This window comes from Excalfactoria chinensis, chromosome 1 (assembly GCF_039878825.1).
Source record: "Excalfactoria chinensis isolate bCotChi1 chromosome 1, bCotChi1.hap2, whole genome shotgun sequence".
In the NCBI taxonomy this organism is placed as follows: domain Eukaryota; kingdom Metazoa; phylum Chordata; class Aves; order Galliformes; family Phasianidae; genus Excalfactoria; species Excalfactoria chinensis.
This window is the reverse complement of record NC_092825.1, coordinates 64,490,392-64,514,385: the sequence shown is the minus strand read 5'-3', so window position 1 is coordinate 64,514,385 and position 23,994 is coordinate 64,490,392. Positions and strand designations below refer to the sequence as shown.

The 23,994-nt window shown below is 46.3% G+C and overlaps 1 protein-coding gene across 1 annotated transcript; it reads right to left on the bottom strand.

The window, feature by feature from the left end:
• Positions 1-1,183: 1,183 nt before the first annotated feature.
• Positions 1,184-20,200, bottom strand: SSPN (sarcospan). Its single transcript, XM_072344447.1, is given in 4 exon segments — positions 1,184-3,023; positions 7,745-7,831; positions 19,752-20,176; positions 20,179-20,200. Coding segments are annotated over 4 exon segments (900 nt in total). The 3' UTR covers positions 1,184-2,657.
• Positions 20,201-23,994: the final 3,794 nt, after the last annotated feature.

The window sequence follows — 23,994 nt, the reverse complement described above, 5'->3', positions numbered from 1 at the left end:
TATATCCGGAAGAAAAATGTTTCCACATGCTACTGTGTCTGTTTCCTGGTCTCTCCTCTCTGTTTTCATTTTATGCTCTTGAGCTATATAAAGAGGAAATACGGAAGTTATTCTTTGCTAGATCAAAATGCTCCATATTTATTCATAAAGCATTAGAATACCAATAGAGCATACAACAAATATTGTTTTCTTTCTAGAGTGAAGGGTTACATACACTGTGATGCACCAGAGAGTGAACTAAATTTGGCAGCGGTGGCTCAAAGCAGGGAGTGTGCTGTGATTAAAATGTTGTTATTAAAGTGGCTTCCTAAGCAGAGCAGGCTCTCTTCCCTTCCCTGTCACTTTGTATCCCTTCCCACCAGTCCCCCAGTTGGCATCTCAAAATCCCTGGGGGCTGCCCCAGAAGATATGGCAGGTACCCAGGCCATTTAGAAAGGGGCTCTGCCAGCAGAGCCTTCCTCTGGCTTCATCAGCCATTGGGATGCAGAGATTGATGGTAAGGGCAGGAGGAAGCCCCCAGACCTACGTATCTGTCTCACATGGGATGCGGTCCACCAGTGCTGATTGCAGAATGCTCCACCAAAGTCGAGAGGAGATGGGCTGCTTCCTCCACTGCCACACCAAGTCCCACCTCACTGCCTCACTGGGCTACTATGTGCTGTCTCTGAGTATGCTTGAGAGTCCAATCTGGGACTTAGGTTGGGTGGCAATGTGTGGACAACCATCAGGAGTGCTTGCAAACGTCCCCTTACTGCCACACTTGCTAGCGTCACTTGTTTTTTGGTACATAAAAAATGGCTGTTCGGGAGCTGGTCTTGAAACTTCCATTTTCAAAAGGTCCCAACTTCACATCTAGCAGAGAGCACCTTGGTGACTGATGGTCTGTCTGTGCTAGAAGTTTCTGTGACAGAAACATGAGCGCTTTCTCTAGGTGGACTTCAGGAGAGTGACCCACACTGTAGTTCTCTGACGGCGGCAGCATGCTGGTCTGTCCTGGGGTGATGTGTGCTCACTGCGTGATCGCTGCATGGAAGGCACTCTTTGGGTAGGATTAGAGATGCTTATGCAACAAGCTTTTTGCCAGCCCAGCTTTTTGACTCGCTGGTGGCTTTTTTCTTTTTCTTTCTTTCTTTTTTTTCTTTTTTTCTTTTCTTTTTTTTTTTTTTTTCTTTTTTCTTTTTTTAAGCAGAAACAGAAAGTTTTGCTTGTTTAAAGCCTTGTTGAAATTCTGCTTGCTTCCTCCTTGCTGATAACAGTGGTGGTGTGGTTCTTCTGGCACGTGGTTTTTCAGCTCCACCTCAGAGATACCCCGGCTCTGGCAGGGACCAGGAAATCCCAAACGATGATGGTGTGTGAGTGCCAGCTGCTCTGACCTGCTGTCGATACTGGGCAGCAGTGCCCGGTGCTACTGATCAGAGCTGCTCCTGTCAATGGAGAGCACACGCTGGGCTGGTGAAGAGACAAGCCAGCATGCTCGTCCTGGTATAAGGCTAATAATGTGTAAAGCACTTTCAGAGTCATGCATTCAGGGTGAAAGAGCACTGAACACGGATTGTTATTCTATGCTGCTTTTAAAGAACTTGTTATTCTCTTGCCCTCATTATTTACAATTGATGTCTTTGGTAGGCTGGCAGTCTCTTCTTGCTTCTTTCCCTCTATCCCACTTTAAAAACATGGATTGTTGCAGGGATGTTATCCTTCAGGGCTGTTGGCCCACATCCACAGCTGGTGTGTAAGGCTGATTGTCTTCAGGGGAGTTACACCAAAAATGCATTCGGCACAGAGAATTGGCAGAACTGGTCTGATGCTGGGTTTGGAAGCATGCGATTACAGCAGGGCATTCAATGTGACTCGTGATTTAGGGACTTCCATCCTAGGAGCTCAGCTCAAGGTTTCTTTAAGTTCATCTTTTCTCACAAAGCACTGAGTGCTCATTTGTAATGTAACTGGGGTCTGAAGCATTGCCCACCCTATCGCCATCAGCAAACCCACTGAAACTGGTGTTTGTTCATAACTGGGTTGGGTAGATGCTATCACCAGTCACTCTGGAACACCTTTTATATGGTAGTCATCAATATAGTCACTAATGCTGCTGATCCCAGCCTGCATTTGGAGAGGTCTTGACCTCTTTTCTTCCTTTTCCATACAGTAAATTCCCATTGGTACATCCAAAACACAATATATTCCCTAAACGTTATCAGCATAATTATAATAAAGCAGTTTGGACAAGATCTTCATCTGGTAGAAAGTGGTGTACCTTCTCTGAAAGCAAGAGTGAGTATCTACTAGAGAGGGAAATAGGCCCCATGTCTAAACAGTAATAGCCCTTCAGATGAGTTCTCAGTGATTTTTTAAGCTCTCTCAATGTTAAAATCTCCCAATGGTTTTAAGCTCTACTGTTTATGGCTGCTGAAGATGCTCTTTGGTGAGTATTACTGCAGTTGTATCTTCAGAATATTAGGTGACCCCTATATAGTCTCACTAGGGGCTTTTTTGCAAGAGTTGACATACAAAATGATTGAAAAATATATTCATTAAACACGTGAATGTTTTTCCTTGTCAAAAACCTTATAAAACATTGATCCATGTGTGGCGTCTATGGTGGCAAAATGCTGACATTTTCCATTCCCTGGCTACAGGCCCTGCCAACACAAACCCTACACTTTCTGTTGCTGGCACACAGTAGTAGTTAAAGGGTAGAACCGAGCACCCACATAAAAGACCTGGTATCTGTGTTTCCACATAATGAAGCACGCCAGCAGACACACCAGAGCTGCAAGTAGGTTGAGCACCATCTGCAGAATCAGGTAGAGGCTGAGCATGCTGGTGACACTGCTGCAGTCAGCGGCATCCTGGTAGACAAAGGTCCTGCTGAGAGGATCTGCGGTGTCCAGTTTGCACTGGCAGGACTCGAGGATGGTATCACAAGTAAATTTAGTCATCTGTAGATAATGGTGGGCCGCAAAAGCCGCTGCCACGACACAGAGAACCAGAGCCAGGGCACTCAGCAGAAAGTACGTCAGCTGAAATAAAGCAAAAATTAAAATAAAACAAAATGAACTCACTCATTTTCCAGTTAGACAGAGAATGAGGAACACAGAAGGAATACATGAACGTGTATTTCACAGGAAGTGCATGCATTCAGTGTACTGTCCAGACACCATGGACTTCTAATGTTGTAAAGCAGATACAGCACCCTGCTTATACATAGTTCATCTCAAGAGCTAGCAGTTTTGCCTTGCATGTTTTACATGAGCGTTGCCCTACAATTTTGAGACTCAGTAAGATCACCAAAATGTATTCCAGCTCTGTAGAGAGGGAAGGAGCATCTTTCCCTACTGTCCCTGCGTTGGCTAGAGTTAGAATCATCAGCTGAGATAAGTCAGTGCAGTTGTCCTGAAGCAGAGCTAAGGAAACTGAGGTTTGGGCTGACATATTAACCCAGGCTGTGCTGAGAGCTAGGTGGTTTTGAGAGTTTGTTCACGTGTCACTCCTATCTTTTTCAAACTTTGCATGCCCAAACAAACCTGATTTACACTTGCAAATTGGGCAGTGATGTGTCAGATGTGCTACTTACAGCCTTGCAAAGGCTACCAGCCTTTCTGCTGCCTGATCCCAACACATCTCCACAAGGAAGTGCACATCATGCCAACCCCTATGAGAAGACTTCCACATCAACGTGAAGAAGAAGCCTTTCAAAGGTGTCAAAATGCAGTGAGAACCTGTGCCAGTGCTGCCCCTGGTATGGCATGAGAAGGACAAGGGCCTGTTGGCCACCCTCCTTCTCCTTACACCTGTGGCAGCTTTGACATAGGGGTAGCCTTCATCATGGGCATCCATGCAGAGCCCAGCCCCGTGAGCCATCTGGAGCTGTTGCTGATCAGTGCTAACACCTGAGACCTTTGGGTACCCAAGCATATGGATTTTCCTCCCTGCTGATGGTAGGAGCTGGCAATTGCTTTGCTGTTCACACGAAATATGTGTGAATGTACATTAAAATCATATGCTGTGTTTAGCCAAAATACTATTTTGGTTCTGTTCAGCACTGTAAAAACATTTATTCTTCTTGGCATCTTATCTGTCAGACACATGGTGTGGTTGGGAATATGTTATTTTAAACAGCAGCTTCTCTTCCTATCTCTTAACCTCAATACCACAAGCAAACTATCAATATAAAGCATTTTTTTGTGACCTTGAAACTCCAAGTATGTGTGCCTTGATAAAATTCACACTTCTGGTGTATTTGTCTTAAATCTGTGGTGTGAATCAATCTTCCTATTTGGCTGTCAGCTTGAAAAAAAAGAAAAGTAGTTACTCTTAATGCTGGTCTTCAAGCTCTGTGTGCATTTTCTCCCTCAGAGAACTCAATTCTTACAGCAAGATCTTCCTTTCTACTATTAATGACTTCCCCTGCAGCCTTAAACCAAGGGCAGCTTCAAAATGAGGGTGGTTCTTCTTCAACACAAATCCTTTAGCCCCTCAGCTTTCAAGATAAGGGTGCATGGGAAGGGTGAAGCTGGGAAATGGGAACACCTCTGCATATGAAGCACTCAGAAAAGGGAGCACTGCTGGCTAGTAGAGCCCCTGCTAGGGAAGACATGCTGGGTTTACAGCACTGCTTTAAAAAGTGGAGGAAGTGGAAAATGAACATTGATGAAGGTTTCCCTTCTCTGAGGGATGGGGCTTGTTCTGTGATGCAGCTGTCACCCCAGGGGACAGGCTGTATATCCCTGGATTCAGGCCAGTGGGGGACAGAATCAGGCCTCCCTAATAAATGAGATGTTAAGCTGAGACCATGTGCTGAGCCTGCTTCTTCCTTGGCAGGTATTTCGTTTAGCTGCCAACTTCTAAGATGAGCACAAACTGGCAGGAAATCCGAAACCATAAGTATCCTCCAGGTACTGTGAGCCTGTATTGTGTCTAAAGGGAAGGAAATCTCAGAGAGACTTCAGTATGGATAGAACACACAGGCAGCTCTTATGGCAGGTCTCAGAGGTGAACACAGATGCACGGAGATGTAGGGCAATTTCCAAACAGTGTATTATTCTCGCAAGATGTTTGCAGAGGAATCTCTTAGCAGGCCACTGAAAATGAACACATTTCCAAATATCAAAGGTAAAGCACATGCAAATACTGCCTGTTAGAGAGCACCAGACAGCAAGTGCTGGATCCCATCAGCAGATTAATCACATGCCAGAGCTGGAGGCAGCCTCAGCACTGCAAACACAACTACGCTGTGAGCTCTGCTCTGGAACCAGAACTTGCCACTGGAAAAACGTTTTTTGCGGCCTCATAGAGATAGACCCAGTGATTGCTGTTTAAGTAGAAGGAAAAAAAGGAAGTGGGAAGAAACAGCATGCAATGAGGTCAGAGCTTAGCAGCTCATTGTCCCTTGGGTTCCTTATACAAGGGAGAAATATTTCATCCCTATATACTGGTGATAGTTTTGCTCTGAAATATATATATATATAAATAATAAAGCATCTAAGATGGATCGAATTGATAACTGAAAAGATTTTTTGTGCTTATCAGGGATGAAACCAGCAGGTTTTGCAGACATGGTTCTGGAGAATTCCTCTGAAGGCTGTGGAGGCTTAGGCTCAAATCACCTTGAGCAGGGTGACCCAGGGGATGGGCTAAAATCACCCAGGGCTGCATGTGTGTGATCACAGGAATTGCAAGGTTTGGAGGAACCTCTGGAGATCACCTAGTCCAATCCCCTATCCTAAAGCAGGTTCCCTACAGCAGGTTACACAGGAAGTTGGCCAAGCTGCTTCTGATTATCTCCAGAGAAGGAGACTCCACAGCCTCTCTGGGCAGTCTGTTCCAATGCTCCATCACCCTTGCTGTAAAGAAACTTTCCCTCACGTTCAGATGGAACTTCTTACATTCCAGGTTGTGCCCATTTCCCCTTGTCCTGTTGGCTGGGCACCACTGAAAAGAACCTTGCCCCATCCACTTGACTCTCACCCTTTACATATTTATAAGCACTGATAAGATACCTCCCTCAGCTTTCTCCAGGCTGAATGGTACCTGTCTTTTCTTCATAAGAGGGGTACTCCAGGCCCCTCATCATCTTTGTATCCCTCCATTGGACTCTCTCCAGAGGTTCCCTGTCTTTCTTGAACTGGGGAGCCCAGACCTGGGCACAGTATTTCTCTGCCTCATCAGGGCAAAGGAGAGTGGGAGGATCACCTCCCACAGCCTACTGGCCATGCTCTTTTAATGCACCCCAGGATACCATTGGCCTCCTCGGCCACAAGGGCACACTGCTGGCTCATGGCCAACCTGCTGTCCATCAGTTCACCCATGTCCTTCTCAGAGCCCCTTTCTTGCAAGTCAGCCCCTAACCTGTACTGATGCATGCAGTTATCCCTCCCCAGGTGTAGGTCTGTCCACTTTCCCATGCTGAATCTCATTAGGTTCCTCTCCACCCTACTCTACAGAATGCCCAGGTGTCACTGAACAGCAGCACAGCCTTCTGGTGCATCAGCTGCTCTTCCCAGATTCATATCGTTAGCAAACTTGCTGAGGGTGCTCTCTATCCCATCATCCAGGTCATAGCTGAAGACACTGAACAAGACTAGACCCAATAACAACCCAAACAATCCTTCTCCCCACATGAACCTTGGGCACAAGGCACAAAAGACACTCCAGGGCCTAATTTCTGAGGGAGGATGAATGCCAGGTTCCTTGTGTTTGATTTCCTTCTACCTTTCTTGGTTAATAATCACTGTTATTTTGTACTGCTTGTGTTGGTATTTTTTCCTGGTTTTTATGTGTCTGCAAAATATTAAGAGCCCTCAAAACTGTAATAACAAGGAAAAGCAGCCCAAGTAAATGGTGTTAGAAAGTTCCCATTTGGAACAAGCATTCTAAGCATTTCTTTTCTTAGTTATTGGCATCAACAAAGCATGGTTTTGGAAAATGAAGCAGGATGGACGTGGTGCTCAGCTCGAGTACCTCTCTTGTGATCATAGAATCATGGAATCATAGAATGGCCTGGGTGGAAAGGACCATAATGATCATGTAGTTTCAACCTCCCTGCCATATTCAGGGCCACCAACCAGCAGACCAGGCTGCCCAGAGCCACAAATGTTCAGGTGGGATTTTTCTTCATGGGAGAATGGTTGTTCCTGCTGCTTGCTAATGCTTTTCCATGTTTGTCACTGCCTGACCCTGCACAAGGAGCTGTACTCTGAAGCGAAGACCTCTCCACAGACAGGAAGATGAGTGGGCAGAGATTTCCAGCCACGCTTTTTAATGCATCTGTGCTCATTCCATTTCCTATTTGATGGTTAGGAGGAAAATGGCAGGGAAGATGCTGCAATGCTTCTGAGACTGCAGTAAAAATTGAGCTTTAACATAATTGGACCTGTTCTACCCCACGCTAATTCTTACCTGGCACACTCTGAATGCCTCTATTTAATCAGTAATGCCCATCTTTCAGCAAACTATTCCTCAAATATTTCAGCTTTGTTGATCTGAATCTCCTTGATATACTTAAAATATGGCAAGTTATAAAAAGGTATCTTGCTGTGTTTTCAAATATTTGTTACAGAGTTTCCCCTTTATAGACTGCAGTTTCTTCCTTATCTGCCTGGAAAATACCAGAAAACCATTCTTGCATTTCAGGTGTATTTTCACTTCTTTTAATGTGGTCTTAAAAATATCCCCAGAACCAACTTTTCTGATTATATTTAATGACATGGGAGGAAAAAGAAATAACAGAAACTCAAGGTACCTTTACTGTGAACTGCACGCATGTCTTTTCATCGGGTTGGTACGAAATGCAAAGCATAACAAATCCCACTAAGGACACCACACAGACCTGTGAGGGAAAAGATTTAGAATGCGTCAAAAAATATCAAAAGCAATAATAATAACAGCGATAATAATAGCGTTTTTCAAGTCCAAAGATCTTTCTTTGTTAGCAGGACTGTAACTCAAGGAGCAGTATGTAAGTCAAATGGTTTGCGAAGGGGCTACAGCTGTATGTGCAAGAGCCTCATTCATGTGGACTGTGAGAAGGGAAGAGCTTTAACCTCTACTTCATGAACTCCAAGGCACAAAAAGCTTACCCAGAGAGGCTTTGTGAATCAGACCTACCAAGTCACAGCTTGGCAACATTCCTGCAGGATCTTTGAGTTTTTGTCCATGTAACTCACTATCAAAAAGAAGCAGAAGATGTATGAGTTAGGCTTGTAAGCCCAAAGAGCACCATCCTATGTACCACTGGATGCTAACAGGGTTTTTATGTCACCAGTGTGAGCTGTGTGGTTGTAAGTCAGTAACCATTGCTGCCTCTGGATAAGAAGCAGCCCAGATTATAGCAGGGTCTTTCAACCTCTCCTCCAGTGGACACCCTACCAATCAGGACATCTTCCCTACAGTCCGAGACTGTGTTTTAGCCCTGCAGCAGTAATTTATGATGATTAACAGTGATAGAAAAGTATTTGTGCACTTTAGTATTTGTTTAGCTGCCTTTATTATTAATTCTAAAGATTTAGACATATTGGAAGAGTCCAATATTCACTGGTAGGCATTTTCCAGCCCTATAAAGAGGGATGCTCCTGCTCTGAGGAATGCATAAAATAGCCTGATAAATGCAGCTTCCTTTTTTAAGCAGTGCTTTTCAGGCCCCTATAGTGTCAAGCACTCCAGTCAAGAGTCTACTGCAGTTAGGGAGAATCTGTAAGCAAACCTCACAAGAGGTCACAAGACCTGTAGACCCAAATGCCACACTAACTTGCCTTGTCCCCCTTGTCTCTCATTTGGATGGGCAGCATGCAGAAACCCCATGGCTCACCACTCCTTAAAAACACTGTTGGGGAATCACTGAACCAGGCGGTCCCACATGGACAATATTTCCTCCTTGGCCAAGTGTTGAGGAACCCAACTGGAGGCCTTATGAATTTTACTGGGCTTTTCACTTGCTGTGGGCAGATGCCAGTTGCCATCATTTTCATAAATAGACTTCCTTTAACTTCTACCTTATAAAATCAAGGTTGAAATCAGCCTGCCTGGAATATGTGAATGACTGTTTAACATTGATTTATGACATTTCTGCTCTGTCCTTTGGCATCTGGCAGCAGTATAAATCTGACCACTTACTCCTTTAAACTCCCAAAGAGTTTCTGACAGAGTTTTGCTGGGTCTCAGGCATGCCCTTGCCTTTTGGAAAGCAGAAATGTGCAGGGCATGCAGATGACGAGTTCAGCTGTGCTAGCTGTGCTATTCTGTTGGAGAAACCCTGGTGATGGTGAACTGATCCCCGTGCCTGCAGACACATGGTATTTTATGATGAATGCCAGAACCTCCACACTGAAACAAGACCGCATCTTTGTGGCAGCTCCCATGACCAGACACAAGTTGCAGCATGGACATCAGTGCTAGAGCTGGTCCCAGGTGCCACCGTGGGGCTGCTGGGGATGGATCAGGGCATCCTGGCTGTACCCACAGCAGGAGAGGATGTTGTAGGCTATAGGTGGTGTTATAGGCTGGAGCTACACGTGGTGGAAATGCTGCACAATGGGGCTGCCTTGGAAAAGCAGGTGAGCCGATGGCACGTGTGCTTGTTATCATGCCTGAAAGTAGGATCTCAAGTGCAGTCAGCCTTACTGAGGACCTCAACGAAGATCAGCCAGCTAAAGCTTGTCCTAACACATGACCAGGAGCAAGCCTTGCCCTCTTTACTAGTAGCAACTAGTAACTATTAAATTCCCAATGAGTGGAATAAGAACCTATTATTTTTCTCCATTTTACTGTGAGGGTTTTGAAGAGCTGCCATTAATTTGAGGGTTTCTCTTTCCCCTGAGTAATGCCGTTTGCCTTCTTCAGACAAAACCAGGCCTAGGTGCCTTTGCTCAGGGACAGGACCATGAGCTTGGGATCCTACATCATCTCCCCTTCTTTTACAATCTGATGAATAAAATTCCAGGTTTCTTTATATCCGCATTGTTGATGTAGGGTACCAGCCAGTAGCCCTGTAAAGGAAGAGTGCCTTTGAATACACAGGTAGTCACGTCTCTCAAGAAGCGGTGTGATTAATAACACTTTCTCCCATAAAGTTTTATTTCGTGTCATTTCAGTAAGACATGAATAGGAAGTATTGCCTGAGAACATTTCCAAAGAAAGCGTCAGTATTATTTACTCCTCTTCATGTCATGTGTATTTATATCCTGGTCCTATGACTTACGCATGGCCTTCAATTTATTTGTTTTCTTCTTTTTATTGTTGACAGCAGTAGCTGACAGGGTTGTCAGGGGAAAAAAAAAACAACCTTTCTTGTCAAAGGTCCTTCAGTGCTGGTATTTTTCCCCCCTATAGTGCTTCTGTGTGACACAAACATGTTTTATTTCTCAGGATTAATCACCCATGTCCTTGGTCCCTTGCACTGAATATTAATCTTTTAATTCAATTAGCATCCCCATAAAACTTAAATCTTAAGGAGATCACATCTCTAGCACTGTCCAAACAATAAACTCCCCACTTGCAGCAGCAGCAAAGGAAGGAACTTGCAGCGAGCGCTAAAAAACGCGTACCTACACGTGCTTAACCTTACGTGCGCAGACTCATGTGAAACCCAAGGGGCTGTTCCACTCAAAGCCAGGCCTAAACTTTTTTTGGTATCTGCTGCTAAAAGGATCTCATTATGAGCAATAAATCACATCTGCTTTGCTGGTGGGCATTTACACTGGCGTGAACCCAGGGCCAGGCTGGCCATCGGGTGACTCCAGCAACATCATGGGACCGTGTCCCCACTGCGTTCCCAGCAGGAACGTGGCCCAGGATCAGGCACTCATGACAGCTTTTCCTCCCACTAGCCTGGATTTATTTTTTCCCCTACCAAATTAGGGGCCTTGTAGAACTCCTGCAAAAACCCCACAGGCTTTCAGCACTGCAGGATCGGGCTTCCCTCTTCAGACAGCTCCCGTACAAAAGGCTGTTGCTGAAAGGGATTTCCATTCCTGCCTGTGCTTTCTGAAGTTCCTCTGGGATTTAAATAATATACTGAGATACTCGGAGAGGTGCTTTTATAGAGGGGTATTTATAGAAGATTACACTGGGTCGGGATTCCAGCAAGGCTTGGCCAGGATAATACAGAAGGCTTAAGTATTTCTTTTATAACAATATGCTTACATTTATTTTTTTTTCAGACCAGAGGTGTGCATTTTTGTGAGTGATGGCAAAAAGCAACGTTGCTGAGGATTATGGCCCTCACATGTTTTACATTTCTGCTCTCTAAAGGTAAATTCACTCAACAGAGCAAACCAAAGCGAGGTACATTTATACAGAAAACAGCTTTATGCTTCTATTTTATACATTAATAATAGATCCGTTTTGAATTATGCCTGTGAAGTGCAATAGAATAACCATAAAAATCCTTCTGTAAATATTTGGCAGGACACACTAAGTGACTAAGACTGTTGCCTTGCAGCAGGCACGTTACAGCTGCGGTCGATGCTGCCTGGGAAGGTGCAGGAGGTAATCCTGCATCCCTTTGCTCCAATAGCCCTCACAATATCCCAGTGTGAAGCAGATGCTTCCTCTGCCCTATTGACTAAGCACACAACATAAAATGCAATTGAACTCGCTTTAGCACTTGCTTGCCATCAATCGATGCACATTTGTTATACAAATAAGATAGATTCTATAAGAGCTACAGAACAGCAGTTAATTAGATCAGCTCTTGTAGCTCTTATCTGGAAACCTAGAAATATGCATTTCCATGCTGAGTAAATCTCAGCTCGGGTTTATTTCAAGATCCTATTTCAAAGATTTCCAGACAAACACACCCTTTGCTGAATAGGTAGTGACATGGAAGGTTATCCAAGGAAAGCACTTAAATATAGAAGAGTGCTGTCTAGAAAAAGACCTGAATGTGATACAGATGCATTCACAAAGAGTACAGATTTAATTATGGTTAGGGTACACCATGTGAAATATCACAGTTCACAATCCAGAGAAAATGGTTATACTATAATTGGTTGAAAAATAAATCAGTATTTTGCTCTTGAAAAGCATCGGTGCTATTCATTTTGATTGGAACATTCTTCCCATTAGACAGAAACATCCCAGAGCTAAAAAACTTAATGAAAATAGAACTAAACATTTTTTGGGTTCCTCTGACCACAAAGACATCTAGAGCCCACTGCCATGAGAACTTAATCAAGCACCATCAGAATTCAACAGGAAATAGGGCCTGATCCTGAAGGTGTATAGGAGTGAGTGCTCCAGCTTAAGTGCCTGGCAGGATTCTTGCACCTGCTGGGACCTAAGGGTAGAGTTCTTTAGATTTTCAAGGCTTTGGTAAACACACTCTGTGCCTGCACACTGACGAGCACCAGCTCATCTTAAAAGCTGCACAAGTGAGAAAAACAGGCTCATCATCATCTGACAGGGACAAACATGGGTGGCAACGCAGAGCAGCATGGGACAAGGCCAGCAGGCACTGCTACCCTACCCTCACCTCCCCGCACCTCTCTCACGTCTGATCACATAAGTACTGTCACAAGGTGTATGGGAGGTGCAAGGACACCTCACAGCCATGATGGAGATGGTTGTGTAATGAACAAAACTGAGGGAAATAGACATGTATGGCACCAATTTCCACTGTGGTTTACAGTCAGTACCTTTGCACACTGGCATATTAATGTGGTTTGCTTTATTTTGACAAATTTCAAAACCACAGATTGCTCTAATCTGCTTCTATCTCTCCATTATATATCTGTGAAACTGCTTTTTCTCATTGTTGCTACAGTTTTAGCCCAAGTGTTGCTATATACTAGGTGGCTTTCTACAGCAAAGGGCCTCTGACCCAGAGCATCTTGGAAACCTGGGCACGTGTGGCTGGTAAAACAGGAAAGTCAGAAGCATCCACCAAGAATTTAAGGGAGGGTGGAGGCAAAAGCCTGGTGCAAAGATGCACTTTGGGCCTATGCCACAGCACCTGACAAATGTTGCAAGCACTCACACAGGAAGGCTGTCACCCGTCTGCTCTTTGCACTGGGGCTGGTGAGCAAGAACCTCCTACAACAACATTCAGAAGTCAAAAAGCACATACACCGGAAAACAACACCTCTCAAATACAAGTAGTGTAACACCACGTAGCACTGTTGGGACCCACGGCAACCTAGGTGGATTCTTCCTTGTTAGCAGGAATGTAAACTCTCCAACTTCAGGGGAAGAGCTGTTATTAACAGAACTGGGAGGAAATTTTCATTATAGACAAGTTGTTTGATAGTTACTCCCTTCAAGCTATGAGTTACTATGGACCCTTCTATTTGTAGAGTTAAGGGTAAAGAAGTTATATCTTTTAGCTGTCTCTGAAGTTTCTGGCTCACCTTTGGAGATTCTTGTCCTTGACAGATCACCTTATCAGTTATGGCAAGGCTTAGCTCCTGTCCTTGCATTCAGAAAGCCACACTATCTAATTAACTTAACAACCCCACTAGACTTTGATGCAAAAAGGAAAACATACCTGTTGACTTTGCCATTATGAAACAGGATTATCTCCAACATCGGACATCCATACAGAGTGTTAAAGAAAGTGACATTGATGCTTATTTGCTTTATGAGGTTTGAGGAAACTACAGTAAGAGCAGGTACTACGAGGAGCTTTAACTGCTCACTTTTATTAGCTTCGGGTCAGCCTGGGTCTCCCCGCCACGTGCAAAGGAAGTCAGTCTGCCACACAGAAGTACTGCTCCTGAGTGGTATTTCCTCTTATAGATTTCTCATTAGAATTAAGGACAGTCTTGCATGTAGATTACTTCCAGAAATAATAACTCTAATGAGAATGATGTGCACGCTTATTGCGGTTGCAGGCAAAGGTCATCATCAGCTAGGAAATATTTCTCTCAACCTCTGTAGAAACTAATGACACCTGACTATCCCTGCCCCACTACAGACTAAACTAATGGTGTCTTCACTACAGGTCCCTTCCAGCCCTGCAAGAATACAACACGGTAGACACGAGACTTTCTTTTAAATCTTGGAAGGCAATCAAAGGAATCAAACCCCTGCAAGAATGTGCACAATCAAACAAAGCCGTATTTTTCTATAATGATCTCTGCTATTTATGCTGGTTGCTCAGCAGGGATGAGAGTCACTTGTCCCAGAGTAAGACTTAGTTTTCCATGGCAAAGCAGCGTGCAGGCTTCCATCGCTAACAAAGCCAGGAGCTGTAGCAGCAGTCTGGTATCGCTATTAAGTCAGAAATACCCTGCTGGCAATCCAGTGCCTGAGGGAACCAAACAGAAAAAAATTAGAAGTTCCAGAGCCAGCAGTGATTTGCAATGGGAGGAGCATAGCATGGCTGAAAGTGCTGTGCAAATAAGACTTGCAGTTTGGAATGTGACCACGATTGGGAAGCTATAGAAATCCATTATCTCTGTAAAATCAAAAGGTTACCTAGGCCAAAGAAAGCTGCCTGGACAGCCCTGGATGGGCTCTTTAAACAGACACAACTGGAGAAGGAACTCTGATGTCCTCCCTCCTTCCCCCCAAAGCTGCAGGAGGACCAGGGACTGAAGCACGGCGGTGTCCTGTGTCAGTTCAGTGCCTGCCCACAGACCTACCCTGGGACCACATGGGCCTGGGGTGCATGGACCCCTGACATGGGGACCCTGAGGCATTCCTTCCCATCAACTATTTCCAGTCTTTGCCTTGTCCAAATACTAGCATGGATTTCATTTAATCAGACAGCAGTGCATAGTTAGTCTCAGAAACTGATGAGATTTAAGGTCAGAGGGCTGTGAAGAGATCAGCTCTGGTGCATTACAATTATATGGCTATAAAAAAGCACTAGAAACCTCACCAGAGCCTATTCCTGCAGTGTAACTCATTGCATCCCATCTGGAGTTTCAGGCAGTTCAGAGAAGGCTCAATTAAACACCTGAACTTGGAGGCAGTCCTCCCTCCAACCTTTTGATGTTTGCCCATGGCCAGTTGAAGCTGGCTTGTATAAAAAAAGTTGCCTGCATGGCTATCTACTCCGTTTGCTGCTTTGATGGCACAAGTTTTTAGGCATCCTCTCTTATTAAAAATTGAAATTGGTTTCTTTCATAACAAGTGAACGTTAAAAACCCAGCAAGGCTATACAGGAAGCAAAGCCTGACTGAAAGCCACCTCCACAATTGCTGCAGGAAGAGGTGTCAAAAGCAATAACAGAGAAAAGTCAGCATGGGGCCAGGGCTAACAAGAAAGTGTCTCTTTCCTTTCAGACATTGAAAGAGAGCACATTCCAGAGGTTTTTAAATAGTCAGCCATCTCCATATCAATGTAGATGGGGATTGGTTGCTGCCTGCTCTGGCTAGGGATGTTTCCCAGTTATTGACCACCCCCCCCCCAAGAAAACAAGATGGATGCTGACTCATGAGATGGCAGCCTGGTGTTGGGCAGGGCTGCTGCTGCACAGCCAGAGGGTTACCAGTATGGATTTGCCGTGTTACATAACATGAAATACTCTTGGAGAAAACATCTACAGAGACTCACATGCCTGAGGCAATGCCAGGGAGAAGGTGGTCCTTGAGATGCTTCATGGCACTGAGCTGGGCCATGAAATGGTAGGGGCAGCTGCAGGTGCAGCAAACCCAGCCTAGGCCTCGAGCAGGTAGCCATGCTGAACACCAGCTTCTCAGTGATGCCACTTGTCACAACACTGTCCTCTTTCCACATACACCTATATGCAGAACTCCATCCCTTTAGCACGTCTCACAAGTGTTCTCAAAGCTCTTCCTGAACAATTATAAACCCTGCCAGTGCTGAACTAAGGTGAAAATCTCGACCCCCATCCTCTTAAGATATCCTCTCCTGCTGTTTCAAAATCCACTTCTGGGGCTCTGCTGGGAACTGAAGGTGATGGAGTGGCATGCGGAAAGCTGTACAAGACACTGAGGCTGCTGGGTGCAGAGAGCTTGTAACATCACCCATCCTCCCTCCGGGCCCCACCATGACACTAACCCTGAAAACAAGAAGAGCAGAGGCTGTTGCAGGCAGCACTATTGATTTTGGCACCCAGGCTGCCCAGCTCACGAGCACGTGTTGAGCCGGTGGCAGGCCCTGCCACCTGAGTCACTCACACGCAGGAGTACATCAATTAAACAAACATCTCGGTTATCAGCACTGATAGGACACACAGCCGTGGGAGATGGTCCCACGTGGCACTACGCATCAGAAGACCACGGAGGCAGGAAAGCCAACAAGTTCTCCGCCAGCCCTGTCACACAGCCTCGTTCCAGCAGGTCCAAGAAGTCTCAGTGGATTTTAAATAACCTCCTGACAGAAATAATAAACACTTCAGATAATCTTTTCTGACAAGTATTTCCTTAACTTCCTCAACTGCCCAAGTCTGCAAAATGGGGCTGAAAGGGAGTGTGCCTGCGAGATTTCTGGTAGCCTCTGCTTTAGATCACAGTGGAAATAATCTGAGAGCAGGTTTTCAAGGAGAAAAGCACCATTTCTTCTTCTGGATGTCAAAAGGCCACAAGCTAATGAAAAAGAATGAAAAGGGCAACATTAATATATACTGCTCCTGCAACACTTTTCATCCAAGGATCTCAAAGCAAGGGTGACAGGTGGCCATCATTAACCCCACTTTGCAGGGGAAATAACAAAGCCTTGGCAAGGTTAAGTAACTCGCTCAGAGCTACATGCCAAGTCAGTGGCAAGACGCAGAAGAAATGGAAAAAAAACCAGCAGTCCTGGCTGCAGCTGTGAAGTTTGCCTCCAGAACAGAATAAAAAAGGAGAGTATTGACAGCGTGGTCCAGGCTGTGATTCTGGGTGCTCGGGATAGGTGTCATGAAGCTGTAGACTGTGGTGTTTTTGTGCAGATCTGGACATCTCTGCTGCAAATGATTCCATGTTGGTGAAGTGAATGCCACCCTCACCGTTTTAATCGCACTTGTTTGCAAGTCCCTAGCAGCATAGCAGAGATATTAAAGCAGAAGTGGTAAATCACACAGGCTCCGTGGTTTCTGTCGATAAACCTTTCCTTTGGTTTCTGAGTAATGCCCCAAGGATTTCAGATGAAATGCACACGAAACTGGTAGGTTTTGACTGGGTTTCACAGCGATCTGCTTCTGATGTGATGCAAGATCTCTGTATTGTTCCCTCGTGCAGCAGTCATTTCACCCAAAGGCTGGAGCATCAAGGGGACACAGTGCCCTGGGCCCACTTGATTGCCATTGGCAGAATACGTGCTTGTCACCAACAGGATGGTGGGCCTGCCTGTGCCATGGCCTGTGCTATTGGGGCACTCAGCTTTTGAATCGGTTTGATCCAGACTACCCTGCACAGTTTGGTTTGCCTCAGGAGGATTCATTCAAGTAGCTTCTCTAAAACAGTTCCTTTTCGTTCATGCTGAGACACTACAGCACTTGGTTTTCAGCAGGGAACAGTGTTACCATTTTGACACTAATAGGGAAGAAAAAAATTCTTCCATCAATCAGGGACTATTTAACACATTAGCAATTTTCCTTCCTTTTTCTGCCATCCTGCATTAACAGCTGTAGGGTCAGATCCTGCCCTGGTGTAATTCCATTGGAGTAACACTAGGAATGTGCTTCACCCATTATCTCTAATGTTGCTAAAAAGGTCTCAATAATAGATTTTTTAAGTTCTTGATTCTGAATACTAATCAAGTCCTTTAAAAAGAGCACTTGAGTGGGATGCTACTAAAACAAATATGCTCTGATATTTTACACCACATCTTTCTGTTCTGTTGCTCTTCTCTGTGCAAGTAGATGAGTTTTGGGAAGTCACTTTCTGTTGTGCAAGCACCACATGTGTCATCTGTCCTCTACCCACCTGCCCTCCCAGCAGCCCCAGAGGAGCCCATCTGTCCCCATGAAGGAGGTCCGAGCTGAGGGCCTTCCTTTATCAGCCAGTTCCCTCCCCAGCTTTGCAGAGGCCAGACTTCATGAGCTCCCCACTGCAGTCCATCAGCAGCACCCCAAGAACCACATACCCAGAAGTTCCAGGTCAGCAGCTCCTGGCCATCTCCAGCCCATCAGTGTGTCAGTGAGCACCAAGCACACCCACAGGGACATCACAGCACAAGAACAAAGTAAATGCAGCACCACTTCCTACCTCCTGCATTTTGACCCTTTGAAATAAGCTCAGTATTTTTTTCATTGTACACTGAACACAACCTGTTCTCCACCTGTGCTCTTGCTGAGAGGCTCGGGAGCAGCACCTCTCCTTCCTAACACTGGGTTCCCTTTCACACTGCTGGCATCCACCCCCTGGGCAGAGTCAGATCCTCCTTGCCTTCTGCTGGGAATGCTGGAAGACATTCTGACCACATCTGCTCAGCACACAGTCCCTAACAACACTATGAGGATGAGCAGTACCAAAAACAACAAGTTCCTTTGAGCTGAGGGGGAATCGATCCACTCCTGGACATGCCAGTGGCACCACTGTAGGTGGGTATTTCTAAACCTGCTGGGGGCTGCAGTTCAGCCTTCAGAAAGCAGTGACAGTGGTGGAGGCCCAGGTGTCCCTGAGAGTGTGAACATCTATGGATGCCCCAGATTGACACAGTTCTGACACTGGTAACGTTCACAGGGCTAAGGACTTTTCTCATACCCTTGGTCATGTGCTACCTCAGCCATATTCAGTCTTTCCCCAGCTTTCATGGGTCAGATTAAAACTCTTCACTGTCTCCTCTGTCACAAGAGAAATGAGAAGGATGTGATGAGCAAGTGGAGCTCCTGCTCTGCTTGGGAGCAAAGGTCTTGATGCTTGTCCCCAGCAGCTGGGGTGGTCAGAGAATCTTCTGACCTGCAAGGAGCTATGTTTATGTGAAGTGCCACCAGCACTGTTTACTACACCAGGAAATCTTGCAAGTACCTAAACACAAAATCACTTGCTGGAAGTTCTTTCAGTCTAACAGCACCCAAAGCAGTGCTAACACGCTGGTATACATTTCCCTGAAGCCTGATGCTTTCAGGAAAAAAGCTTGTATCATGGAATGCACAGAGTGGAATCATGAATCAGAGAGCAGAATTATTAATCAACTCGAATCATGGACTTATAGAGTATCCCAAGTTGGATATCCCATAAGGATCCCAAAGTCCAACTCCTGGCTGCACGCACAAATACCCATTGCAGATCCTAGCCTGCCAGTGTCCTTGAGCACATGGACAACTGGGGACACCCAGACACTCCCCCCATGTCCCTGTACATGCCTGGTGGGACCTGACCTTGTCCCCATCACTGCATGTATCACTCCTGCTCTCCATGGCCACATGTTGTCTCATCCCTGCTGAGGACCAGGGGGAGAAGCGGGGAGAAAAGCTTCCATGCCACAAGGAAGGACTGCTATTTGTCCTCCTTCATTCCCACCAGCACACCACGCTAAAAGGTGAGAGTTCTGCTCCCACACCTCTACCCAGCTGTCATGGCTCAGTGGGGAAATGGGGGGACACTGTAATAATCAGCATTTATTTCAGCATCACCAGGCACGAGCCCTCTGCAAAGCAAAAGCTAATCCATACATCTAGCGCACAGCTAGCTAAGTTTTATTTAAGGTCTATTGGCAAATTGTAGGAGGAATACTAAAGGTCCTGTTATCTTGCAGCTTCTCTGGGAGAGCGCATTCAGACGTTAAACCTCAGGAGCAGTTGTATTAGCGTAACTTGCCCGGCATGGTGCATGCAGTTGGTTAGTCTGAAGTGCAGCAGCATGCAGCTTGTATTAATGCTGGCACAGGCGTCTTATGCACAAACAGGCTTTTATGCTTACAATGATCCCAGCCCAATACGGAGTGTCTCTGACCGGCAGGGAGGAGCTGACGCCTGCCATGAGGAAGCCCAGGACCGTTACAGCGACGCCGAATGCCAGCTGCAACAAAGCGCACAGCAGTGGGAAACGGCACCAACAACACGTGTGAGATTCCTCCTCCCGGCCAGCTTTGGTTTCCCCCTTGCTCTTCTTCTTCTTCTTCTTCATCGCTGGCTCCTGTGTGTGGCCGGAGTCCGCGCCTTGCTCCCCGCTGTGGGCTGCATTGTGCTGGGCTTTCTTCTCCTTCTTCCCCATGCTGCTTCTCACGTGCGTGTGTGTGTGCCAGGGCTCTTTGCCCCCCGAACCGCGCTCTGTGCCGCCCCAGTCCTCCCCGGTATTTGAACCGAGGAGGAGGCTGAACAAATATGGAAAACATTCGGAGAGGCCGTCAGGGCTTGGAAATGCCACATATAGCCTGGAGAAGAGGGGGATTCAAGGGGGGTAGCCAACTGCCAACATGCCGGCGCTGCAGGGGATGGTGAGCATGGGGTTGGGGGCACACATGCATGGTATGGGAGCTGCGATGTGGGATCTGGGTCCTGGTCATGTCTCTGCAGAGCTGGGAAGGGAGGGAGCTGCAGCATGAGCAGCACAGAGCCCATTCATGTGTGCAGTGCTAGAGGGGATGACAGTAGATGCAGGGGTCATTGGGGAGCAGTCTGCCTCGTGGGGAGGCCAGGCACCCTCTCAAGGGAAGACCGTGGGAAGCACGAGGCGGCCGTGCTTAGCTCACGCCAGAGGAATTACTCCAAAGCTTAGGGGTAAGCAGGTGCTTAAATGCTTTGCTGGAGCAGGGCCCAGGGGTGTGCAGCCTGCTGCGTGGAGCCAGCCGCTGCACGTGATGCAGTCCAGCCTGCGCTGCCTATGCAAGGCCTCTGCCTGGCAGGCACTGCAGGGACAACAGGGACAACAAGGCAGGGACAACATGACTCCTACTTCTGCCCCATCAAAAGCACCAGGAGCAGTGCGGCAGGGCAGCCAGCACTGGCAGGAGAAAGACAGAGGGGTGAGGAAAATGGCCAGCAAAGGTGCTTTGGAATGCTACACAGTGGATCAGGGGAGTAACCAAAATATGAGGAGAGGATCTTTGGCACACCAAGAGCGTCAAGGAAACCTTTTCTTTGACATATTGGCAATGCCTTCTGAGAAACTGCTCTATTTCCAGCTCTTTATGGCATTTAACAGCAATGAACTGCGCCTTCTGTATTAATAAATTATGATGTCACTTTGTTTTATGGGTTAAGCGATATCCTCTGTAGTTATTTATCCTACTGAATGTACAAAAGAAAAGTAGAAACAAAGTGATTTCAGGCACTTCTCACACACATAACTCTCACACTACATCCAGAGAGCTAGATTAAGATACATTGTTCAAAAAAGCAAAATGAAAAGAAAGCAGGGGTGAAAAAAACAAAGGAGAAAACCCTCCTCCTTAATAGTGTTGTGTACCGTACTCTGTATTCATAGCCCCTGACCAAGACATTTTGTCACCATCATCGGTGTGATAAAACATGCTCATGGTAGCTTGCACGTGCTGGTACACCTTGTCCCTACACGGAATCCACTCATAAGCGTACTTAAGCACGTCTTTGAGTGGGGTGGGCTGTGTGAGGAACATCACTGGGGGCAGAGAGAAGTGGTGCAGAGGAGAACACACATTCCTAATGCCTAGCTTAATGCCCCCTGCCCCCCCTTTTTTAACTATTAGAGTTAAATTAAGTTAAATTTTCCTTTCTTCTGGAGGCCTCCATTCACCTAGTCCAGATCTTTACCAAGTTTTTTTTTGCTCCAGGGAAGCCTAAGCACTGCTTCTAGCATCTGGCTTTGTGCTGGCAACTAGGTTTATGATTGTTGTCTTCCAAAAGGGACCAAATTCCAGCCTCCTGAGCCCCTTTCAGAACCCCATGATACAGCAGTGTCCAAACTCCCTCACCAGTAGAAGCCAAGGCCTCTTTGGTAGGCCAGCTTCTTTAGGACAGCTCTGGGACTCTGATGGATGCTAATTAGCTGCTAATAAAGGCAGTCACTTGATGTTGTAAAGGAAAAAAATACATGTAGCATGCTTAAAACTGTAGATGCCATACCTGATCTCTGCAGCAATTATGTATTACATAAAGAATTTGGGAACAAACACACTGGAAAACACTGGGGATGGAAATGGTGTTTTGAAATGGTTAAACTGTGTGTACAAGAGGGAATAAAGGTCCTTTTACCATAGCTGGCCTTCCCTGCAGAGCCAAGCGTGCATATCTTACATGCTGGGAAGTTTAATGGGGATGGAGGGAAGCGGCGGATGCAGGATTGATCTTCCATAATTATGATCTGAACCAGATTATATTTTCTGATTCCACTTGGCATTAACAATCGAGGGTAAAACAGCTGTGAAGGAATTCACAGCACCGGATAGCAATGAGAAATTAAAAGAATTACTTTTTCAGAAACTGCAAGATGAAATGAGGACACTGGAATAACACTACATTTTCCAGAGTAATATATCTTCCGGATGTCACTTGGATTTTCTCAGCGACACAAGAATAATCATTACTCTTTTTATGCCCGAAGGCCCTGATTAAGTATGTTCTTAAATTAAGCACATGCTTGAATACCCTTCCTGGATGAGGATGTTTTCTGATTCCAGCCCAGCCACCATCTCTCATGTGGCATGCAGTTGTAATTTCGGTGTCCTTTACTCAAAATGAGTCATCTGGTGCAGCTTTTCCACTGCCAGGCACGATCTGTTGTGAAGCACCGCCTGCTCCTGCTCTCTCCACTGCCTAACGGCAGGACACACCGGGTGACACTGACAAGAAGTCCAACAGCGCACACAATGTCAGGCACAGATACGGCAGGACCTGGCCACGGCTTCATGATGACACAGTCTTTCCTATTCCTTCTCCTGCCTGCAAGCCCACGCAGCGCTGCATGGGGCACCGCAAGCCTTGGAGTTTGCTCTGCTGTGATTTTAACATGGGAAACAGGGGGAGGTGGTATGGCTCAGGCCATACACATACACACACACACACACACACACTCTCCTGTGTGGCATTTGTGCCGCTATCTCCTCAAGGAGGAGTGCCAGTCAGCACTGCAGCATGCAAACCACAATCAGCAGCATTTGGGAGATGGAAGGCATTGCACTGGCCACGTTGTCCCAGGACTAAGTGGCCAGAGAGCAGCCCTGCAGCAGAGCGCCTAGCCAAGCTGATGTGCCATCAGGCACCCAGAGCCCAGCATGGCCGCCGTCTGCTAAATAGCAGGGAAACAGAGGGTTCCCTGTCTCAAATAAATGATGAAAGGTCCTTCCTAAAAGCAGACACATAAAGTCAGCCACTGTGCTTTCCAAAAGCCGATGCCCATTGACAGCAGGTAATAATAATATCTGGCTCTTGAAAGCGCAATTACATAAAAGACACCGCCAATTAGAAACGGGTCTGACACACGCAATTCAGTCTGGCTTCTGACACGGACATTTTTAAAGTTCAGGGTCAGCCGGAGGTGAGGCTTGTTTTCAGCATGCTCCTTTGAGGCCAGTTTTCGTCTCTTCTTGTGTCCGCTGGCTCAGCCGCGAGCGCCGGGTTGGACCAGGTGACCTCCCGAGGTCTAAGCCAACTAAATCATTCTTCACGTGTGCTCCATGTGCCCTTCTGGCATCACTAGGAGTTTGACTGGAGTGTGAAGCAGGTGGATATGAAAAATGGTAGAGATGTTTCATGTGAGGTTACTCCACATGGCGGCCATGTATTTAACAGCCTTGCAGGCCCCAGCCACCACACGTGACCACCAGGTAAACCTGTGTGTACAGAAGAAATTAGTCCTCACAGATGGCAGACAAACCATGCCTTGCAGCCCCCACAGAGGCTGTGCCACACCAATTTAACTTCCTCCATTTTTGCTTTTGCTGAAGCTCCCCATGCCTGCAGCTCCTCATCTCCAGCTGAGCCCCACCAGGGCCCCTGGCATCTACAGGGGTCTCCCATAGAAAACATTCCAGTATCTACACTGTCTACAGTGACCTCACTGTTTCTGTTTCGCCATCTACTCTTGCTGTAGTTCCTTTGGAGTGGAAGTCATGTTTATTATGCTTCTGAATGAGGCTTGCAGTGGGGTCCTTGAGAGCTGCAGCTGCCAGTCACTCAGAATCAGGACGGAGAAATAAGAGGCAAGAAATGGCAATACAACAAGACATTGGGTAAAGCCAGCTGCT